Source organism: Dromaius novaehollandiae, chromosome 1 (assembly GCF_036370855.1).
Source record: "Dromaius novaehollandiae isolate bDroNov1 chromosome 1, bDroNov1.hap1, whole genome shotgun sequence".
Taxonomy (NCBI): domain Eukaryota; kingdom Metazoa; phylum Chordata; class Aves; order Casuariiformes; family Dromaiidae; genus Dromaius; species Dromaius novaehollandiae.
Window position 1 is genome coordinate 20,968,096 of NC_088098.1, and position 24,628 is coordinate 20,992,723.

General features: G+C 35.8%; 2 protein-coding genes across 8 annotated transcripts in view; both read left to right on the forward strand.

The window, feature by feature from the left end:
* IQUB (IQ motif and ubiquitin domain containing) overlaps positions 1–16,958 on the forward strand; it is a 32,309-nt gene extending 15,351 nt beyond the window's left edge. For 4 of the 7 annotated variants that reach the window (XM_026113059.2, XM_026113060.2, XM_026113058.2 and 1 more), the window contains 4 exons: positions 1,603–1,779; positions 3,430–3,678; positions 6,233–6,418; positions 9,138–12,693. In XM_026113059.2, coding sequence (XP_025968844.2) covers positions 1,603–1,779; positions 3,430–3,678; positions 6,233–6,418; positions 9,138–9,308 — 783 coding nt within the window. In that variant the 3' untranslated portion in view covers positions 9,309–12,693. Of the gene's footprint in view, positions 1–1,602; positions 1,780–3,429; positions 3,679–4,846; positions 4,906–6,232; positions 6,419–9,137; positions 12,694–14,279 lie in introns of those variants that run through there. The other 3 variants (XR_010387743.1, XM_064506776.1, XM_026113061.2) reach the window with 3 other exon arrangements.
* Positions 16,959–18,937: 1,979 nt separating this feature from the next.
* Positions 18,938–24,628, forward strand: part of LOC112990943 (V-type proton ATPase subunit S1) — a 53,372-nt gene continuing 47,681 nt past the window's right edge. Inside the window, exon 1 of the mRNA XM_026113049.2 lies at positions 18,938–19,172. Within this exon, the coding sequence (XP_025968834.1) occupies positions 19,060–19,172 (113 nt within the window). The 5' untranslated portion in view covers positions 18,938–19,059. The remainder of the gene's footprint in view (positions 19,173–24,628) is intronic.

Here is a 24,628-nt window from a genome sequence, read left to right on the forward strand (position 1 = left end):
CCAGATATGAAGTGCAACATGAATTTAGAACATGCGATGTGCACTGATTTTTTCTTCAAGTTGTGTTAGAATTATAACACCATTGTTTTAACCTTTTTTGTGTGTTAATATATAATAATTTCAATATAAAGTTTAGTTTAATATTTATTACAACCTGATAAAAAGCTATGACAGAAATTTTAATGGTTATTATAATTTTTTGTTATTTTTCTTAACTCTTTGAAGTGTCTTTTTAGAACCTCATTGGTTTATTTTGTCACTGTTACAGCTGGCAAGTACTGATGCTCTCCACCCCACACACTCCCCTACCTCTACTGCTACTACTAGTATTCCTATGAAATAGCAGCTGGCAGCATATCTTCTGATGTTTTGTTTTCATTTTCTATTCATGTACAAAAATAAGAATATAATGAGATTTAAAGTACTTTCAGGATGCTGTTGGCATCAAAATAAAATACCATGCTGCTTCCTGGTCTTATTGAAACACATGAATACCTGGTTGTTGGCTTTGGTAGTACGTTTGTAATAATTCAGTCTAAAGTCAGTACAACAATGGGAATGTTGCTGGTACATGAACTTCTGCTCATTTTGATGAGAGTCAATATTATTGTAGCGAGCAACTTTTGGAATTTCTGTGAATTAGTATTCTATTTTAGGTAAAGAAACATTGAACTCATTGTCATTCACCTGTCATCATCTATCTCTGGAGATCTGTCTTTAAGCATTTGAAATATTGGAGTTATTCATTCCTAAACGTAATCATCAATTCCCCCATGCCTATTGTGATTTTTTTTCCTCTTTTTTTTTTTTTAAAAAAAAACCTACTTACTGTGTATATTCATTACACCTCCTGTTGCATTCCCGGTTGAAGCTTCTTAGGGAGATACTTCTGGACCTATTGGAGGCTGAAAATTTTGCATGTGCCCTGTGTCTCATCTCAGATGCTTAGCTTTCTTCAGTGCCTCCAGATTTACAGTTTCTCACAGCTTCAATACAGGCTTTGACAGCCATAGTCCTGCCTCTTGTAAGCAGAATCTGTAAGCATTCTCAGGTTTTTTTAGCTCTTTATGTTAGTTTTCTTGGAGGTTGTTTTCTTGGAAGTTGTCTGGCTTGTGTTTTGTTTACTTTTTTATGGTGATTTCTGTTTTCAGAGTTAAAAAAGGAACATTGAGTAGGTCTTTTTAAATGGAAGCATTAAATGACACATTTGCAATCTGATGACAGGAAAATCATTAGTAAAATCTGGTTCCTTAGATGTTTAATATTGCTTCTCCAAAGGGAGTGGAACTGTTTAGAAAAATGTATCAATTCTTAAGGTAATAAGATCTTGTTTTTATTAGACTAGATAGAATAGCCACACATGAAATTTCAGTAGAAGTCTAAAATTGTCCTGTTTTGGACATAAAATATAACATTTCTAAGACATTAAGGGGTCCTTTTGTGTGTTTTTTGTTTGTGAACATACAGAGGTATGAAAGGTGAATGGCATAGAATCCATAGGGTTTTTTTGCATCTGTGTTAGAATTTTTTTTTTTTTTGGTATGATTTCTTATTGATGTACTTCTGGTTTTGTTTTTTTTTTCTTTCTGTGATTTCTTTCAGGAACATGGATGTAAGTTAACGCAAGAAATAGTGGAATTAATTGACAGAGAAGTCGATCTTATGTTGAGAGACGTGAAAGAATGCAACTTAGAAGGACTGAGGAAAAGAATTTGTACATTATTTCTACAGTATATTAAAACTCCAAAATTTAACCCTGAAGTTGCTAGAATACTTAAGGTATATTCCTATTCTGCAGTCTGACAGAGGGGCTAGCAAACTAAAGATAGAGAAGGGGAATGAGAAACAATTAATGCTTTTTATCTTACTTCCTATTAGCTTTTATGGTAGAATTGCAGGAGGAGTTCCTCAAGAAGTAAAATGTTGAAAGAACACAGTTCTTGCACAGATAGCTATTTGTATAGGGAGCATGGGGCATAGACATGATTATAAGAACCTGACAAATGGTTGTATTCTGTGGTAGTACTAACAGAGCCCAGGAACTCTAGGTATGAAATAGCAAATTTGAGAATTGTAAATGGGTAGGGCTTACAGGGTGATAACAGTAAACTGCAAGAGGGGAGCCAATAGATTTAATGAAAGTGATATAATAAAAAAACAACACTTTTGTTCTTTGCTGCTGGAAGGAGGGCAGCATCCCATCAGTCCAGAGAGGAGGCATATTGCCTTTGTCAGTGATATGCAGTGAACTTCCACCTAAGCAGATGTTGTGGTTACCAGCTTCTATTGTGCAGCCCATTGCTACTTCATGAAAAGCAGATATGGGTAGGAAGTGGACATAGTAGTGGACAACTGTTTTAAATTATATGTTTTTTTCTTGTCTGACGACAAATTACGTGAAAAATATAATTCATTATGGCTGCTTTAGGCAGCATTGTGTAGTCTGCATTGATCAGCAGAGGATTCCTCTTAATTGTGTTTGATGACATCTCAGGAATAGAGGCCTAGTAAGTAATAGTGGGATTTGGAACCAACTAATAATTATTTCATATTACCTAGGTTTAGTAGGTATAGTGCAACCTAGATGAGTCACAACAGAGACTTTGTCTTCTGTAGCTTTTGGTTTACTGCACTCTAACTTCAAGTTTGAATTGCACCTATATCTGTATTAGAATCCTGTAACCTTCAACAAACCAGTTGTACTGACAAAAATTAAAAAAGATGGCAGTTCATTGACAGACAGCAAGGGGACACAGGCCCCAGGTTTCTCTCGGAAAGGGCAAATGACCATAGTGGGTGGCTGAATTGTCAGACTGTTTAAACTCACCAGTAATGGCCATGGGCCCTCCTCACAGGCTATATCATATTCCTCACAGACCCCATGAAGCAAGGGGAGGGTGAGGAGCTTGTTAGCAGGTCTAGATTATTATCTTCCCCTCTTTTTTTTTTTTTTTTTTGACAAATAGCTCTGCTGTTTTTATATTCTTATGCCAAAATATCAATATGCCCATAATCTCGGTGTTTCATTTTTGATATAAAGGACTGTCTAAATGAAAAATTAAATGCTGAAAAATTACTTTGTTTTCTCTCTATTGTTATCTTTCCAAAGTGGCTGATTATCTGCATACATAAAAGTGCCAGCAACAGCACTGGACCATAATGTTTGAGGTCTTTATATAGTTCAAGAATGAAGGGACTGATTTGTGTGACTGTTTTTAACAAATACAGTAAGAAGATAGAATAGCTTTTGGTCTTTTATTTAAAAAAAAATCTATTGGGTATTTTAAAATAAATTTTGCTAACTTTTAAATATTAGACTATTTGGAAAAAATTTTGTAAAGGGTATTCCTTATACTCTTAGGATTACATGCTAGTAATAGCCAGATACTCTGTGATAAATTGACTTTTTCTTTTTTTAAAACCTTTTAGGTTCCACCAGATCCCTTAAAGCTTTATAAAAATGTTAACTTCTGTCGTAGCTGCAAAAATTACTTGCCATCTACTGAGTTCTCTGTTCCTGCTAATTCACGCACCATTGGCAGATGTCGCTTATGTTGTAAGATCGATAATGAGGCTCGGCAGCGAGAAGAGTTTTTGAAGTACAGACTTATACTAAAAAATCTCAGAGAGTCTGAAGCTGATTATCAGGATGATGCTAAAATTGTTTACTTAGTTCAGGTACTGTCTGAAAGAACATTGCTAGTAATGAAAATAAGTGCCTTTGGCTATAATTTTTCTTTTATTTTGTGTGTGTTCTTCATAAGAAAAGAGATTGGCTAAAAGGTACAAAAACTTCTTCCTGTGATATGGAATGCTCCATACCATAAGGAAGCTCTCAAGTTCTGGAAGTATAGCTATACTTTCAAAAGTGATTACAAGCAATACAGTAGAAGAAAGTAAAAGTCTAGTTGTTGGGTCAAAGAATCAGGTGATAAGAATTATTCTGGTTTTGCAGCTGCCCTCCTGTTGCTTGAAGATAATTGGCATCATCGTTAAAGTGGCAATGATGTTTTCATAGGTATAATTCTGTTCAAGAGATAGTGCTTTTAAAGCATTTATAGACCATTGAGAATTTGTTTTAGTAAAACAACTATATCATTTTGTGTTTTCAGAAGGCAAAAATGAAGAAGCTGAGGTTTTGACATTCTTGTTCAATGTTAGTAGAATATTTGTGTGTTTGGAGGTTCTACTGTTTTGCCTTCATTAGGAGTGAGAGTCATTAAATATTTTAATTGTCTGAATTTTTTACCATCATCTGTATTCATCTGTTATCTTATGCATTATTACTAAGTAGCTAATGTTTCTTAATAATCATTACTGGAACAACATCTCAGTTCAAAGAACTTCTTGCCTCTGTCTTCAGCAAATTTTCTCTTTAGTTCTCTTTAATTTATAACTTATTTTGTCAACAAAACAATTTGACATCCAATAACTACTGGGAAGGTTTTAAACTCTGAGGTAATTGCAAAGTCTTACTTATTAAAAATATCCAGCAGTCCAGATTTTTATTGCTAAGTCTCTGAAACAGTTCAAATAAAATTTATAGTTAACATTCATTGCACACTTTTTGAACTGTATTGTCAGTATGTGTAAAACAACAGACAAGCAAACAAACAAAGTCAAACACCAACAGCCCACTGCCACCAACATAGTCCATACTGTGGTTTAGCACTTTACCACAGACAGCTGCCAAAAGGAATATTGAGATTCTTTAAATATCATGACTGTGTTAAGAAACACTATGAAAGAACTTCAACTTTATAGCTGTTGGTTGTTCCTGCCAGTTTCCAATTAAGCCGAAAAGCTTTTTGTCTGTGTGTCTAACTCAGTTTGTCTTAATATGTAGACATCCTCCAGACTGTCTTGGGCCCTACTCTCATCACACAACTTCTGAAATTTTTCCAGGTAACAGCTTTTGCTGCTGACATATAATATTTCAGCTAACATATATATGCTGATATATAACAACAAATGTCTGACTTCACAGAATGTTGGTGGTCACTAGTGTACTCAGGCATGACATACTTTTTAACTTGACACTGAAAGCCCTCGCTTTGGCAGTTCCACTTGCAGTTGTACCACTGCAATGTCTCTAGATATTGTGTGTCACTTTCATCCAGATTAACTTCAGGTTCTTCTCTTTCGAATTATAAATATCTAAACAGCAGAGGATCTTGGTCTGGTTTTTGTATCTTAGGTTAAGTCACTGAAGTTTTCTTAAATTATTACGTTTTCTGACCTAATGCTTTTTTCTCTGGCAAGAATTTAAATGGGCTTCTGGCTTTTGGAAGCAAGATGGGTGAGAATACATGAGGTCACATTTCATCAAAAGCATTGTGTTAGTATACCTTCATTAATCCTCTGTCAGGAATTCACTATGTAACAAGTAAATACCATTATTTAATCACATAAGTCAAAATTTCTTTTTAAAAGAATGAGTCTACTTCAGATGGCTAGCTTGGAGGAAAACCTGTTTAGAAGTCTGGTGTTGCAGTCTCATGTAGATAAAATTCTCTAATAATTTTTCCATGACCAACAGAGAAGAATTAATGGAGGGTGACAGAAAAGCTTGCCAAAGTTTGGTGGTAGCCCATGAGTCAAAATATTTTTTTGCATTCAAGAGGCTGTTTTTATTGAGAATTAGTAGTGATTTCAGATGTGTAGTAGTAAAATAACAAATTAAGATTAATGTAAATTAACCTTAAACACATGTAGAAAATACATTTAAAGGCCTTTCTGCACGAGAGAACCTTTACAAACAGACCTTCCACTATTTTTGTTTGTTTGTTTATCTTGTATCATAGCTACCTGATGTTATAACTTCATTTGGTAAAATTCATAACAGTATCATGTACACAATAAACTCTTCCTAGGCAGAGGGAGGGGAAGGAAGCAAAGTAGGCAGTGATTTAGAGTCAGTCACAGGTTGGGGGGTTTGTTGTCCTAATTTCCCATGTTTTCCAGACCAAATTATTCTGAATACATGTAAACTTCAAGTAACTTAGCAAATAGTAATAATTAATTTATTGAATAACATGAGAATAAATGTATCAGTGCCACACCACACTAAAGGAAAATGTGCTATATATCTAGACATTCTTTAACCAAGTGATTATATGGCATATGCATAGAACAGTTTTTCACTCAAAGCTTTTTTTGGATGCTTATGTGGTTACAAGACTTTCCTGTAGAATTAAACATGCTTCTTTCTCAACACTGTTTTCAATTTCAGCAACAAGATCTGCAGTACATGGTTGAGAATATATGGGGTTGTCAGTCAGCCCTTAGTGCCTCTGATGATCTGTATGATTTGGTTATGGTTAGATGGGATAAGCACCGTGAGTGGTCTCCATGGAACACTATTCTCCTCACTAAGGATGAGGCAGATGCACATCTTAAACTGCGCAGCCTTCAGGAGGTAAAATTTGATGTTCTTTTTTTTTTTTGTCAATGTTTATATTTTAAGTGAGTCATGTGACTAATGATATTTGGCCAGATTACAGATTCTTTACACCCATACACGTTTAGATTGGCCTATTGTGACAGTTTAAAGATTGCATCTGCACAATTAAATAAAACATGCACCAATCCAGAGGGCAGCTGGCACAGTACAACTCAGATGCATGTTCCTAAACTCTGTCTTGCCCTGATTTTTTCTTCAGAAATGCAAAAAGCTAAGTGTCCTCATCTGTGCTGCTGCTTACTGAGGACAGTTCCATGCCTATGCTGTTCCCTCAACTGTTCTCAGAAGTAGATGCCCCGGATGAAAAACGTACCAAGGATTAGCCATAAATTATATGACAGTTGTATGTCTGTGATCTTGCACATGTTCTGTCCCCATTTAGTTTACTAGTATAAATATAACATTAAATAACAGAGTGGTTATATATAGCTCTTTGTCTGGAGTTTAAGCATTTGTGAATAAAAAAAATTGGCTAAATTTACTTTCTTACAGGGATGTCATTTAAGTGAAGGTGTAATCTTATAATTTGTAATTAGACAGTAAAAACATAAGTGCTGTTCCGAGTTGGAATAACTGAAGAATTTGTTAAAGTAGTCCTCTATCTAGACATGGTAGTTAAGTACATGTCTCACTGTAGTGGATATCATATGGTAAAATATTTAGTTTTTTAAGGCACAAGTGAATCCTATGAATTGCATTTGTGCTGCAGTTAGTAATGGAGTACTAAACCTTTCTGCTGTATGTTACTGATTTATCTAAATAGTGATCCGAGATCATTGTTGTGCAGTGTCCTTTTGTTCAGGGTGTTCTTAATTCAACTTCTAACAGAATATGTGTGCGTTACATATGCCATTTCCGTTGTCACTAATTACCCATGTTTTTGGAAGTCTTGAGAGAATATGTGCGGACTAAGACAGAGAAAATGAATTACTCTGTCAATGAAAGATTCACTTTGGGGATAAAATAAATTAGTCATAGAATTCTAAAAATAAATGGAATTCTGACATCCATGTTGTATTTTCTGTGTGCACCCAAATTGTGTTTTCAAGCAGACACTTACTGTGCTTATGCGAGCATTACCTTTTAAATGGTAAAATCAAGCTGGAAATTCCATTATTGACTCCTCCCTCGCACTTTCACTCAACAAAGCTCTTCAGGCAATGTGAACCTAGTGACACGTCTGTGCATGCACAGATTTATGTTACTGGCATTGTGGCAGGAAGAACTACTTTGCCTGGCAAAGGATCTGATTAAGCACTTCTCTGGTTTAACTTAATAACTTTGGATGTCACAGTCAAAAAGATGCCATTAACTTGACTAGGTCCAGAATTTACATTTGCATTTTTAATATGAATGATAACTTCTAGTAAAATTTTTTCATCACTTTTATTTAACTGAAATAGAAATATTTTCTGATTAGCTTTAAACTTTTTCCATCATTGGATTCTTCCCAAATAATGAAACTTAAACTACCTAAGGAAAAGTGTGAATTTTTTCAGTTCTTTCACATTATCCAAGTACAATGTAAAGCAAAAAGTGAACAAACTTCATCTATGAATACAAGTAAACTAAATCTTGAATCTCATATGCTAATATATTATGTATTTATGCTTTTATTTAAAACATTTTAAGCTGATTATACCCACTGTATCTCATTATACACAGTCTCCAAAAGAACAATTAATTTTCCTATTCCTAATATTTTCCTTCAAAATTTGAAATTACGATTTCAGAAGTATTTGGCTTTTTACAGCCGCTTCTTTATGTTTGGTGGAGAGGATTTGAAGGTTAATAGCAATGCATGTCCTGCTTCAGTACTTTTAGCATGTTTCAGTGGAGATGAAAGGCCAGAAAAGCAACAGATAAGCTATGCAAGCCTACTTGAAAGCCCTAAGTTATTTTCACTTATTTTTTTCTAAAAAAAAACAGGCCACCTATAGTAAGGAGTCTCCTTCCTTCACTGGTAATGGCCAAAGCTTGTTTTCAGGAAATGAATATCAAATAAGCAAAAATGAGACAAAATTAAAATGCAATGTCATAAGTTGGATCATTGCCTTTCATTCTTTGAAATTAAAAAAAAATGGCCTCTTTACTGCTTTAATAGTGGTTCTTACTAATAATGATGACAATAGAGATAGCAAAGGATTTTTTCAACTAAATAATTGTTTATAAGGTAGTCTGAGTTACTAATAATAATTGAAAATTTAGGAAGTTACATCACTGCAGAAAGCGTAGGCTAACTGAAATGCTGGAAAATGCTTGCTGCTGTGATTATTTATAAATAATCACTCGATTATTATCAAGGAAATTTCCTGTATTCATCACCTTACAAATGCTGTCATTTAAGCATTGTCTTTTTAATTTTCAGAGGTAAGTAAAAATGATCTTCTATGAAGAGGTGTAAATGAATCTTATCTTGAATGGGTAAAAAATGCTCTTTTTTTGTTTTTTAAAGATGGTTAATATTTCACAAGGAGTGGTCAGTAGTTTCTAGTATTGGGCCATAAGGTAGCAGTGTAGAACTAAATATCTTATTTTCTTATGTATTTTTTATGAATAAATTATATGGCATAATCATTAAATGGTCACTATACTATCTAAAGTATAAAGCAACATATAGCTTGCTAGCTATTGTAATTGTATTTAATGCAATTTGCATTTTCTTTCCTTTCAGGCTTACGAAGCGGCATTTATTCACAGAATAAACCATAAGCATATCCGTGCAAAAAAATACTTTGCTCAGATTCCAGCGATGGCATCCTTTTTGCATAGGAGTGGCGATCAGACTGTATTAACAAATGAATTTTTAATAGCTAAGCCTATTCCTACTGGTACAAAAGCATAACTCATAGGATAAGTTAACTGCATTATGACTTCCCTAATGGTTTTAAAGAAATGTCCTTTTTCACCAATACCTGAATAATTTACATAGATAAAAATAAACTTCTGAGGATAAAATAGTTTGATCCTGACCAGTCAATATAACTATATGTCATGTTTTATAACCTCCTTATTTAAAAAGTAAAATATTGTTGATGAGCTTTTTAAATTGCAAGTAATTTTTAGAGCAGTGACTATCTTTCTGTGCGTGCCTGTGTTGCTTGGACCATTTTGTCTGCAGTATAAATACTTCTGCTAAGGGAAAGTAGCTAATTCTGTGTCACTTTTCCTTTTTTTTTTTCATTAGAAAAGTCATACAATATAATTCTAGATCATTTTGCTGTTTTTAAGCTTATAAGCCAAAAACCCTAAATTCCTACAGGACAGAATTGATACACCCTTCCAAATATAGGTGCCTTGCCTTGCAAACATTTGTACAAAAGAATAACTTTACCTTTTTGGCCGATTCTGTTGGTCATAATGGAACTGCCAGCATGTAATTATTATATCTAAGACCTTGAAATTATTTTAAATCAGGGTCATTATTTGAAATACACAAAACAGACTGTTTGGAACTTGTTAATTTCTTGAAGAGCTTGTGTCTTGAAGAGCTTGTGTCATTACAACAGAAGTCAGTTATCTCTTTAAACATATTTGGTTATGTTTATGTTTGGTTGTAGTTACAGAGAAAGGTATTATATGATATACATTCAGTAAAGTCCTACGGAAAGCTGCAAACTTTTGACGACTGCTTGAAACTTCCACTCTAGACACTTCTTTGACCCAGGGCAAAATGTTTTGCTCTGAGAAATATAACTGTCTAGGAAAAAGGAGTGGCCTTTAAAAACAGAAAGAAACATATATTTAGCAGCAAACAGCCACGAACTGTATTGGATTCCTCAACAGCATATGCACCATAGACCTGGTATTGAACGATGCATGCTAATTTCAGTTGAAGACTTTTTGTTGTCTTTAATGGTATTCAGCTCCTGGATTTTAGTTCAATACACACAGAACTTCAAGCACATGAGCAATCCAGTTGACTTTATGTGTTTCTCAGGATTTGAGCCTTAAGGTAGGAGTGACTGCTAAGATTGGGCTTCTGCCAAAGTAATAAAAAGATTTCTGAAGAAAAGTATGGGCTGAAGGACAAACAGGAAAGCATCAATCATGTAGGTAATAGCCTACGTCTTTACACTTGTCCTCTTTTTTTTTTTTCCCCTCTCAAATGGCTGTTTAAAAGAAATGTACATTACAACCCCTGAGGGATGATTTTAATAAACAGTAAGGATCTAGTTGAAGCAAATGCGAGAGGCCTCTAGTCCATAGATTTCAGTGGCATGCACAGTTGGAGAATTTTGGAATTCATAGAATCATAGAGCAGTTCAGATCAAAAGGGACCACAGGAGTCCAAACACCAGCTCAAAGCATGATAAACTATGAGCTCAAACCAGATTTCTCAGGGTTTTTTTCATTCACGTCTTGAAAACCTTCAAGGATAGAGACTGCATAACCTCTTGGAGCAACTTGTTCCAGTGCTTGACTGTCTTCATCTTGAAAATGTTTTTTATTCTGTCTAGTGGGAAGCTCCTTTCTTTCGCTGTAGTCTGTTGTCTCGCATCCTCTTACCATGCACCACTGAAAATAGCCTGGCTCCATCTTCTCAATAATTTCCTAATGTGCTGGAAGGCTGCTATCAGCTTCTCAGCCTTCTTTTTTCAAGGCTAAACAAGTCTTCTTTCTTCAGCTTCCCTTCAAATGTCAAGTGCTCCAGACCCCTGAGCATCTTGACGGCCCTATGCTTAACTGGGGTTAATCAAAATCCTTCTTGTTTTGTGGGACCCAAAACTGAACATGGTATTCTAGACTCCTGCATGACAAGTTCTGTATTCTAGATTCTATTCAGTATTTGCAAGAAAAGTGTTTTGGCCTGCAAGAGAATAGGTTACCCGCAAAATATTTGTGGTTTATGCAGAAGTCCAGAAGGCAGTCTTGATAGTGCTGTTTAATTATGCGAAGATATCTCTCTGTATAAATACTTAAAAATTTGTATTGCACTTAAAATGCATTAAATACTTGACTATTATCTGGGACATGACTGGTGATTTTGAACCTTCAAGGGAAGATGATATGTGACTGCCTGTGTATTAAGTCAAAACTTATGTCTTCTTTCAAATTGGTGTCCAGAAATGGCTTTTGAAAGAACAGGAATTGAATGATTTGAAGAACATGATACTTCAAAAGAGAATTGATGGAAAAATGGAAAAAGAATTATATTTTGGGTATCTAATTGAATCCTTTTGTTAGGTCAAAGCCATGTATAGCCATCATAATTCAAAAATACGGTAAGATTTTTTTTTTTATCCAGCATGATTGAAATTAGTATACAGTTCTTCATGTTAGTTTTCTTTAATTGCTACTTTGATCATCTTGCAGCTTTTTCTATATTGTTACTGAATTTAAAAATATATATATTATTTTCATTATTATTTGCCCCTAATATTTATAGTTGTACAGTGTAAAGGATTTTAATTAAAACTTTTGTCTAATAGTTGTTACTGTGTTGCTTTAACTGTTTATGTAGCTTATAAATGATATGAAAAAGGTACTGAACAAGTATGAAGAATGAAAGAGTTCTCTATATCATAATGGCAAATACTGGAAAAGCTGACTGAGAAGGTCAGAACCAGATTAAACGTTATATTTCTAGAAGTATCTTCTAAAGCAATGTGTATTTGTATGATACACATATATGCTTAAAAATATCCATATTACACAAAATGCATGTAACTTAGGTCTAGCTTAATATCCAAAACTGCTGCTTTATTTGAAACCTGACTGCTTTTAGCGGTTATTCACAATAAAAATTTTATCCATGTGAATGAGAATTGTGCTGTATTTGCAGACCAGTAACAAACGTATGCAAACATATCATCTCAGTGAATAGCATGGCTTTCAAACTATCAAATTCATAGACTTACTCTATTCCAGTTGGTAGCACAGATGTTTTTGAAAGGCACTTCATAGTTTTTTCTGTTCTACTGTGTCACACATTTTTATTTCAAAGATCTTTGTAGATCAGCTCCACATACCTTGATATCCTAGTTACCTGATATGTGGCTCAGTGAAATCTTAAAAGCAAATCTATCTTATTCAAGCTTTGTGCATTGGTGTGAGCACCAGGTTTGTGAAATTACTCCTACTCTTGCCAGTACTAGTAATAGAAATTAAAATATTAGTTTGAGAGTAGAGGGCTGACATTTTCCCTGTTGAGTTCTAAACTTCCTGAGCACTTTCTGTTTTCTAGGTGCTTATCAGTCATTGAACCAACAGCTACCCCACCTTAGGGGTGGAGTTCAGTTGTTGTGCAGCTAGCCACCTTTCTCCAAACAGGATGAGTGCAGTTCACTCTTCTCAGCGTCACCATCTTGAGTTACCACTTATGCAATGTGAAGTACTGAAAACAGCTCATTAGTTAAGCAGCCTTAAAAATGTGAAAATAAGTTACGAAATAAAGAGGACTCCCAGTCCCAAGGAAATGAATTAGTCTGGAGTGAGATGGAATTGAGGGGTAGCATAAAAAAGAGGAAAGGGACAATAATTTTCAGTTGTTGGGATTTTTTTACCTGTAAAACTAGTACATGTTTTGAAACTAACATAACTTGTTTCCTTGTTTGCAAAATTATTTTTCAATATCAACTTCTCCAAAGAGGTGAACAGAATTATGAGGAAACAGAATACGATGGTTTTAGAAATGGGAACATGGAGGCAAAGGAGAGTGAAAGCAGAGGTGAATTTAGAAGAAGGATATAGGGCACTGTGTCAAAATATTGAGCTGAGTAAGAGAGACTTAGGGAAGTGGGAGCCAAAGTATTAAAAGGATATAATATTAAGAAAGGAGTTACACTCCCCCTGAACTTCAATCTCATCTCTCACAGGCTAACTGTGACCTTGAGAAAGTCTCTCTTTCAACACTTGGCTTTCTTCTTTTGTAAGTATATAATGATAGTTAATTAGCCATAAGTCAATGTTTATGCAGGCAAAGTAGTACAGTATTCCTAGCAACACTGCTGGAATTCTTTGACTTAAATGATTTGAGATGTCAAGAGAGGAAATATAAAAGGAATATTCTTTATTTTTGTAGCAAGCTTCAAGTGATTGCCTGGTTTGAAATACAGATTTTCAGTTTATAAGCTGCAGGACCTCATCCTACATATGATGTCGTATCTCTTTGGATAAGGCTTAATACCAGAATCAGTGAACACCATAATACAACTCTTCAAGGTCAGGTCATCTCTTGCAAACAGCGGCTTTTCTTTGATAACTTTAAGACTTGTAAGAAAGGAGCCTGACTTTCAATTAATATGTAGGAAAAATATATACTCAAAAAAAAATCAGTAGAAACATGACCTTAAATAACCATTATCCTCAATGTTTCCAAGTCTTACGGGTTCTAAATGTTCCCCAAAATTAGCTATAGTAGTAGTGGTATATGATCTTCACAGGTGATAGAGTATTTTTCAAGGTATTTTTCAAGGACCTAAATAATTTGGAATATTTTTAGCTGACAGAGTAAGATCTGTGACACATCCAGTACCTTTTTGTGGATTTTGTAATTCAAAAAAGATTTTTTTTTGTGCGTAAGCTCTGTGACTACAACGGGAAAAAGGAGGATTAGCTTCAGTAGTCTATAGTATGATGTTATCTGACTATCTTATAATGTTCTCAATGTCTTGCACCATGATACTATAGAGAGTAAAACAGTTTTCTTGCTTCTACACTATTGTCTTTGAAGCCTCGGCAGATTTAATTTCAATTGTTATTGCATATTATTAGGAAAAGAAAATGTTCAGATAGAGGATCAGATCTTCTTGCTTCTTTGAGAACTGGGTGAATTCTTTAAATGCACAGCTAATTATCTTTGCTTGGATTTCAGTGCTATTCGCAAGAAGGTTGTGGAATCTATTGGAAACAAAACCTGTGCTTTGGAGTCTAGATCTTTCCTGGATGATGAGATCAAATGATTGAAACTGTTATGCCTCTTTGGAGAAGAACAAAATATAAGTTGAAATTTTGACCTTTTCTTCTTACTTCAGAGAAGTGGCTAAAGTGATAGGCTTATGAAGTCTCTTAAATCCTAGCTTAAATGTTAAGTCCATGAGGAATCCACACTCCAGAAATACTTCCAACCCATAGATACTGTCTAATAAGAAAGGGTGTCAGAGTCTGCATGGCTTTCACTTCTTTTGCACTAGCTGTGGCGGACAGATGAGTGAACTTTTGCCTTAAACATTCCTTGGTACATAAGGTGCAAGCAAACCATAACCCCGAACAAGCCATCTGTTCCCGGCAGAAACAGGACTGAGCTGCTGCGACCCCTGAAATGGTCTCCCTGCGACCACCCGAGACACACCGAGCCTGCGCTGAACCAGACCATGATCGGGCAGAGACTTTGGGACCTGGACTGCAAATTACTGCCGCTTAGCACAACTTTTATAAAACTTGCTTAGCATGAGTAGCTAAATTTGCTGAAGCCTTAGGCCGCACTCCCTAGTTCAGTGAGAAAGGGCCCCAGAGCTGGTGCAGGCGGGAAAGATAAGGGAGTTACAAGCAGTTTGCATTCCTATGCGTCACACTCCGGGAGGGACGATGTCAAGGCTTTGAAATAAGGCCTGCTTGGGCGCCAGGACCCTGGGAAACAAAGCCTCCCCTCACGGCTGAAACAGTGTTAATTAGGGGGGGTCTGGATTATATCCTCTTTGTCAGGACCTTGGAAGATAACACCTACTGTCACTGCTGGGGCAGTGCTAATTGCTGGAACAACACCTGTTTGTCAGGGCCCTGAGAAAGAAGGGCAGAACCCGAGGAATCAAAACACATTTGTCAGCAGAAACCGCAACAGTAAAGATAAGGCAGAAAAGCAGCCTGCCTGGGAACAACGATGAGACCCAATAGGGAGCAGGAGACCCCAGACCCAAAAATTATTATTGGTCTGAACTACCGCGTGAGGGGTGGGAAACTTAATTTGAAAAAGCTATAATTGCCCAGGGATTTCTTTGTTCGGGGTCCCTCTTCGGAGGCACCCAACTTGAGCTGTAACTACTGCATGCGTGTCATTACAATTTATTTATTTAATTTGCCTTGATTTGGCTCTGAACTTTTCAGCGGGAACCTAGGGTCGGACCCTGCTCGAGTTGTAATTACTGCACGCGCATCGCTAAAATTTACACCCAGGGTGAAGAGGACCAACGGGACCCCGCTGGATCCACGGGTGGTGATATCTCTTTCTCTCTCCCCCTTTTCTCTCTCTCTCTTTCTCTCTCTCCTCCCCTTTGCCTTTCCCACCTTTTCTCCCCACTCCGTGGAAAATAAAGTTAAAAGGTTGTACGATATTTGACCGGTTTTAGCGTCTTAATCTCGTCCTTGGAATCGTAACGGCCCCCCCCCCCCGATATTGGATCGGGACACTAGCAGAGACGCATGGCCAGTTATCACCTGCAGCTTACCGCACAGGATTCTTTCGTGAGCAGGACTCTTCAAGCAGGAAGCAAAATTTGTTTTCTGCCCACCTCCAACACCACTGTTAAGCCTTTTCCAGAGGGAAAAGCTCCAGCCTTTATTCCACAAGCGCAAGTGGATAATATGTTAATTTGGCAAAGATGATCATGCATTTTGCCTCCCCTCTCCCAAGAGAACCCTCTGTACTTTTTCTGGGTTGTAAATTCCCCTATTAACTCTCAAAGGAAGAGAAACTCAGAGCAATCACTCTGCACCTCCAAAAAGTGATCTCCCCAAAAGATGTCCCAATTAGCAAAGCATTAATTCCATTCTTATATCAAAAGGTGATTGTAAATAGTGATAAAGGAGGATTACAGATTAACTAATGTGAGAGGAGCAAAGTAACTGCCAACCAATATTTGGCACTTGGAAAATACTTTTTCAAAAGGAAATAATACTAGTAATAGCTGAGATAAAAAATATCCTCTGAGTCCTGGATTCATTTAATTATTTTTCTTTGTTTGTGTGTTTTTTTCTAAAAGAACCTAAATTTGAGTAAGTCTATTACCTTAGCTGGGGGATTCTTTAATATACTGTGGTAGTACTGTGTTCGCTCCTAAACCTATGGCACCAGGATCATATTTGCATGCAAAATTGATGTCACTTATTTTTTTCACTTGTCTGTAGATGATTCTTTTTGCTTATCTCACACTGTAAATTGTCCTTGTTACAAGAGTTGTCCCTTTTAGCATGGTTTAGCGTCCTAAATTTATCTTCCTCCCACACAAATCTGACATTCACACTTTTTTAAAATTCAGAATTTTTTAAATCAGAAATGAAGAATTATGAAGCTGAGAGGATTTGTTTCCGTTTTTAAAGAAAAGGATTTGTAAGTGAAAGAATTTGAGCCTCCATCATTTCAATACTTCCTCCCTGTTATTTCTTGTGAGTCCCATATTTCAACTTTGACAGGATGAGAATTATGTGGAATATGTGCTGTGCATAGGATTGTAAAGAAAGCATGTATAAAGTCAGAGAAATGGGTAGGAATAGAAAGTGAATATGGGGTATGTCAATATTATAGCTTCACTTAATAAAATTATTTGAACTAAGCAGATATTTAGTGGTGGTATAGTTTTTCTTCATTGTGGTTTTGTAACGATTTTACAGTAGTCTGATTTTCAGCATTTTTGAATTAGTGCTGGATTTAAAAAAAATCTTCATGTTCAAGCAATGGTTGTGTCCTGCCAGTGTTGGTCATATTTAACTAACTAGTGGAGCAGACCCACTAGACCCTACTCTAGGTTGGATCATATTAGAACAGTAAGGTATGCTTCTTTCATATTCTGCCTGCAAAGCAAGAATCTTTGCATCGCGCCAGCTAAAGTGTCTACAGAGTCACAGCCTAAGAAGGCGTGGGTTTAGTGGAATATGAGGCAGTGTAGTAGTAATGTACTATTTCTTTAGTCTGGCAACTGCAATGCAGATCCAACACATACTGCAAAATTGAAAGTTCTGCTGAAAATTCTGATGATTCCTTTAGTATTCTATGGACAATCACATTGTGCCTTCTTGGTTTATTTAATGCTGACCTTCAATTCTTCTTGTTTTTTATGGAGAGTGATTGTAAACAGTAGACAGGAAGAGTTACAGTACACTTCGTGGACAGAAGTTGTACACAAAAACTGTCAAGAGTATTCTAGATGGTTATGTGAGAAACCGAATCCCTCATTTTCTGAAATATGAGAATGGAGAAGTCAGTCCATTTCTAGAACTAATGAAGTACTTTGCTTGCACTGACCAATTTGTTCCAATTTATACTAAATTCTCCTTAGAGCTTTCTAGTTCTACCCTTTGTCCCTTATGTTCTGGATTGTAGTTTAACCTGCATGTTCCCTTAAACAAACACAGTCACTTGAGAAAAGGGAGATGGAACATTTATAAAATATCACTGAGAAGGATAGGGAAAGTTCAATTAAAGTGCTAACTTTAGTGTTACCTAGTGGTAACAGCAAGAAGAAAAGGCTCATGTAGGGGGTTGGCTTTATTACTTTCCTCAAATTTATGTTTTTTACCAAGGCTCAAAAAAACTGATTTCAAACTGGAATGATGAAATAATTGTCTTATATTAGACAACAGAGGTGTAATAATGTACTGTGAATTAAGACAAATGAACTTCATGAATCAAGTTACTAGTGCTCAGATTCAGAAATGAATATACATCCTGCTTTTCCTTTACATCTTCTCTTACAGTGTTTATTGTGCTTCCTTATTTTTCATGTATCACAACTAGTTATAACATAGTTAACAATTTCTTTTGTCTATTGATCTTATATCTTGTTCTGAATATAGAGAGGCTTACATGCCCCGTGCTGAACATGACACAGTGTAGTCATATGATATAGAAGCAGCTCAGTGCTTGACAGGGATAAAAACATATATACCAGAGGAATTTATTTCCTGATGTGAAGAAATTCTGTATGACTATTTTGATCTTGCATGAGACTTGTGAAGTACTGAAATTATGTCAGGTTCTGAAGCAATTATAATTTACTCCTGACTTTTGATATTTTTGATTTATGGGTCAATCCCTCTCCATGCAAAAGATAGTTGAACAATTCCATGTTTGGTGTATACATTCCAAATTTATCTTTTTCTCACTCTCTTCCTTCTTGCTGCAAGCTGCAGTGGTTGGACTTAGTGTATATTTCAAACCTGCGAACACCCAAATGTGTGACATCAGCTCTCAATACATGCAAAAGAGCTAAGTTGAGGGACATGATAACATATAGCAGGGGAAGTTATGCAGAAAATATTTTGTACAAATCAGAAAACTTTTCTGTAAACTCTATTTTGAAGTTGAGCAATTCTATCGTTATCACGGTGTTAGAAAACAGCAGAACAAGTATTTGAGCTTCACAAATCTCCCACGTGCTGGAATATTATTTTTCAGAGCAGTATCTGTACTTATACTGCAGGCAGTTTTATGGGCCACTTAAACTATGAAACTGAAAGTTATTAAAAGTATTTATAGCTCCAAGCTTTGAATTAAGGAACTCCATGTTTTGAAAATTCACACTGTTGTTATAGAGCAGCCTTGCCCAGCAGCCTGGCTGGATCCAGTTCACGTTAGTTAAGCTGGAAAACGCAGCTTGTTTCAACATACGCTCAGACTTTTCTTTGCAGCTAGCCAGTTATGTACTAACTTGACTGGAATCATGACACAATTCTGCTCTGCTGCATTAGTCCAGCTGTTGTGCACCATGGTTGTGCTGTTCAATGTGACTCTGTCAGTGGAGCATGTACCTGTGCTGCTTTGGTCAACTTGGAGGTAAGAAATCTGATAAAAGAGTATCTGTGAATAAAACTGCTCTCTCTCTCTCTCTCTCTCTGTGTGTGTGTGTGTGTGTGTGTGTGTAAAAATATATTGTATATAATCAGTTGTGGTAAATAAAAATTGATAAGCTCGTCTCTCATCTCTGGGCAACAAAACCTAACTGTTGAATTTACCCATTTTTATTTGTAATTTTGATGTTCTAAGCTGGGCAGTGAGAAGGAAATAAAACTTATATTCCTCAAACCTGAAGTAGATACACTTTTTCACCCTTAGGCAACCTTGAACTCCACCACTGTTAGTGATGTCATAATTTAAACACTGTAACATAAGGTAAAAAAACTGGAACTGACTGCAAACTGTGTGGGCAACTTTAATCCTTGCATTTCCTAACTCCAGAATTCTGATTTTTCACTTTAATATTCTTTTTAAAGTAGAGAATTTTTTAATAGAATACATTGCTGTGTGAATAGCATCAGTTGTTAGAAATGATTGAGGGGTTGCAGAGTTTTGACAGATCCAAAGAGATACTTGAAAATCAGAATACATAGAACCAGAGTGTACTTATGAAATAGGATTTTGAACCTGTCTTGAAAGAGCTAGGCTGGTTTCAGCAAACATAGACCTCTTTTTCCAGCTAGAAGTTCTATTCAGGTAAAATGTAAGGATTTTATATAATTATTTGGGATTTCCAGAAATACAGCAGCTTGGGTAAAGCAGAATCTCCAGGTGGGATACTGGATATGTAAACATATAGGCAGATGATGCAGTGCTTGCTCACAAAGCCATTTCTGCAGATTTTGTGTAGCCAGTTTTGTCCAAGTTTTTACCATGGTAAATCTTTGTCAAGATTTGTTCAAGAACCTGCAATGATGAAAATTCCTGGCAGGTCCCCTTGTTCACATGGCTGCTTATGTGTTCTTGAACAGGGAGTAGTTCTGCTTCCAAACTCCTCTGGTCATCATCAACTTTTGTCAGGTCTGGATTCATGGGACTTGCTTCTTCTGTACCTTTACTGCTTCATTAATTCCCAGAATGTTACTTATGATCTGCTCTTCTGTAAAGTGAAAAAGGAATCAAACCAGTGGTTTCTTGGGAGATAATTGTCCTTTCAGGTCAATTTTCAGTGCTAGATGCCTTTCTTGAGACTTTTAATCCATTTTTCAGCATGTTCAAGTTATTATGAATTATGCGTCTCTCATTAGGAAAAAAATTAGACTAAACTAATTTATCCACATGTAAATCTATTGTCTTTAAGGAATATTATTAAGATTGAAGTCTGAGAGCTAAATCTTGATGCTTTTTGATCTTTTTGAGATCTTGTTTGTATTTGCAGTTGCTTCTTAATGCAGTAATTTTAAGACAGAAATAGAAAGATTCAGAAATTTTATGAACACTAAGAGTTAGACTGAATAAGCTCTTCAGTAAATCCTTCTCCATGTGAAGGGCCATCTAGAGGAGCATGGTACTTTTATGATCTTTCATATGTCATGCTTTAATCTTGAGGGCCATGGAGAAACTGCATTTGAAAACAGATGTGCATGATTTTAAATGTGTTTCTTTCAAATGTATTCTGGAAATTGTTTTCCTTCCCTATCAGTAATTAATACCACCTTTGACATATGTCTTCTCATCTCTTAAGCATTTTAAGAAAATGAACCTCTGGTCCATGGGGAGCCACAACATATGGGAACCTGCAAATGTTACCATTTTACCAAAGTTAGATTAGCTGACCTTTTGTTTTTTTCCACCCTGAAAGAAATAGACAAATGTTTCAACACCAAGGGCTTTTTCTACATTCAAAATGCTTGATGTGTTCACTTTTAAATAAGCTGGAAAACTGAAAGACTTCTAAACCTCTGTATTTAAAAGCAAATAAATGTGGGAGAGAGTTGTTTTTAGAATAGAGGTGATTCTAAGAGTCTAAGAAAAGATCCTGTTTCCTTTGTCCTAGTTCCTAGGTTATATAAATATTACAGCTGTTGTTAACATAAGCAAAGTCTTATCAGTTAATCCAGGGTAGTCATAAATGCAAATTTTCTGCCCGAGTGCAGATCGTTCAGGTTTATACAAAAGCAGAGCAAGAAAATCAGGACAGTGGACTGATAAAACCAGTTTCATGTTTGTATAACTAGAACTTTTTTTGGAAAGGAGTGTTCCTCCTACCATGACCTTTGTATTTTTAAAAGTAATAGTTCTGTGAGGGAGAAATTAGTTCTGGTGAAAGCCAGTGAAGCAATTGGCAAGTAGAATTACATTATTTTATAAAATAAAAAAATAGTAACAGTAACTTCTGTTTGCATAACCCTTTACTCCATGCTTTGCAATTGGTGCTTTGACAGTGATACAAGGTTTGCAGTGTGTGATCTCCAGGGTTATGAAATCTGGAAATTAATATTAAGAGTTTCAGGAAGGGTGACTAAATAAGCTCAGCAATTATCAACAGATTTCTATTTACTTTGTGGGAGTATGTCCACCAGTGTAAAACTTGCAATACATAGATCAAAAGTTGAAAATCATCAACCTAGTCTGTCTGCCTGTCTCAGATTAATTACTAGGGTATGGCATATAATAGTTGAGAGATAATAAATTGTGCCTTTTTTTTTAAACTAGCCAGTTGCAGTGTTTCCTAAAGCTGTAAGAAATTTCCTGAAAAAATCACTACGAAGAGATGGAACGTAGAAGTGATACAGCGAAAGCAGAGAATTATTTTAGCTATAACTCTGCTGGACTTCCATGGAGATATATTGTGCTCTAGTGCTTGAGTAGCTTTTTAAATTTTTTGTCATATAGTCATCAGTTTTCATTCTACTGGTGCTACTAGTAATGGTGACGTGAACTTAGCATCTGGAAGTGTATTTAAAGGTCCCTATTTACTTCTGCTGTGCAGGAGGAAATACTATTTCTTACACGGTATTCATGTGGTGACTGAAAGAGACAACTGAAAAAAATAACTTGTAGGAGAGATTCCAGAAGCCAGCTACAAAACAAGTATGTAAGATCACAAGCTGAAAGATATAAAAGTCCGTAGCTAACAGGCTGTTCTTCCCACAGGTCCAGATACAGGAAATCTTGAAATCTTTGCTTCCATCAAAAATAACTGTCCAAATACCAAATTCACAGAACTGCCCAAATACCTATATATATATATATATATATATATATATATATATATAAACAGTTCAGAGAAGGTATTTTATTATCCCAACTTTGCAATAATCTGTATTCTTACATTTGTTGTGATGCCAGAGCAGTTAGGGGAAAGAAAGAAGCAAGAACAAGCTTGGCTGTCCTTACTTTCTTCTTTGCTGCAACATCTGCCTCCTGCAGGGAAAAGTGCATATTTGAGCCTGAAGCTTCTTCCTTTTTAGGCAGAAGGAAAGCATATACATTAGAAGAGATCCTCATCAATATGAGCCCCCCACAGGTGAAGATGATGGTTCTATAGTGGAGAGGTTAATTCTAACGTGCTTGGCATACAGATGACTGCACAAGGCTGTGTATCTTTGGTCATAAAAATCATGCAATCAACACGTGTGTTGGCCTACTGCCTATTTCATCGTATGCCTGACTCACCTTTCCTGGCCAAGGGCTTACTCTTGCTATTTTGAAAGATCTCTGCCACCCCTAACTGATCCTTTGCTCCCTGCTCGAGGTGAAGAGTTCAAAGGATTGGACCAGTTCATTGCATTCAGTCAAGCATACCTTCAGCTTATCCACGGTGTGCTGCCTGTAGCAGTCACATATCATCGTTTTACTTTGCAATTCACTGTAAAATATCTAGTAAAGCATACTGACACTTCCCATCTGAACCATGGTCAGAATTTTATTACATTCAGCTTTTACTACCAACTCATTCAACATACGGTGTTGCCTAGTATATTGGCACATACAGTACTCAGCAAACTAAATAACAGAAGCAAAATAAATGTATCCATAATACAGTGAATATGGATATTAGGCAAACACTGCATTAAAATATTGAATAATTTTAACCTCTGAGTTCAGAGAGAGTCCTTCTGCTGTCTCCTATTGGTCCTTACAGGGTTTCAATCTACAGTTATTTTGTTTTGTTTATTGAGACAGACCAAGCTGCACAACGTAGCCATTCCAACAGAACATACACACAATAAAATGAAACAGTAGGACACACACAGAATTACGAACTAACTGATGTAGATTCATTTTTCTAATGATAATGCTGGACTTATCAAAGTTAACTAGTCAGAAGCTAAAAAGTTTCACAAAGGGTGCTTTGCCAGGTTAGAAAACCAGCAAGAGCTGCTTCAAGGAACAGGCAATAACTTGGGAGCAATTATGCTTTAAAATAGAATCATTTTATTTCTAAAATCTGTATGTGTGACATTTCTGAGTTCAAGACAAAAACCTTTGCCATTGTGCCGCTCTAAATAACTTAGTTCTGTTTCATGTGTTAATTTTTATTTTCAGCTGTAAAAAAAGCTCTCAAAATCTGCACTTTCTAGTATTTGACATGAAACAGATTTTACCGATCAGCTGATGTGCTGATAAACATAAAACAATATTCATTATCATTTCCCTTCACATGATACATTCTCTAACATCTCTTAATTTAATCTATCTTCTTTTCCTTTAATATCATTGCCATTTTGATGTGGCCATGCAAACATAGCAAATTGGTAGAGTCAGTATGAAAATTGGTTCCTGAATAGTCATTCTGAATCTTTGGGAGGTTTTTCGTTTGTTTTTTAAATCTTTTATTTTTAAAGATAATACTTAAATCTTTGAGATCATGTGGTTTGTCTTTCCTCAAAAATTGAGTAATGTCTGTAGTAATTTCTAAGTTATTGGGCTTCATAAATATAATGTTGATTTCTAAGCACACATGAACAAGGAAGTGACGATGCTGCGCACAAGTAAGAAAATGTCAAATGTTAACTTCTGTCAAAGAAGAAGAAGAAAAAGAACTGTCTTCCTCTACAGCAGAGTTTACTTTTAAAGCTTGAAAACGTGACAGGCTAAGGGTTTACCAGAATTTAATTTTAACATTTGCAGCATCTTGTCCTGGAAGAGTCTCCCACATATATTGTTTTCTCTAACCCAAAATCTACAGTGAGTTAAGTATCTAATATTGCACGATTGCACTTTTATCTCTGCTGCAGGTGTGGCTGGAAACTTTTGGTTCACTCCACACAATCTTCATTGGAATTACTGAGAAGTCTCAAAGTGAAATATAGGTTTTGCTTGTCTGAGAAACATCACTGAAACTTCCTACCTGTTCATTACCCTTGCTCTGCCTCCATCTTAGCAGACTGCAAAGACCATTTTTATTCATAGAAGCTGCATCTGAAAAGGGTCGTTCTTGCAATTTGCTGTATAAGAATGTAATCAGTATCTCAGCTTCACCAAATTGCAGTCATATAGTAGCTGGTGCTACAGCAAACAGTAATTTTGTATGTCCTGTTCTTTGTAAT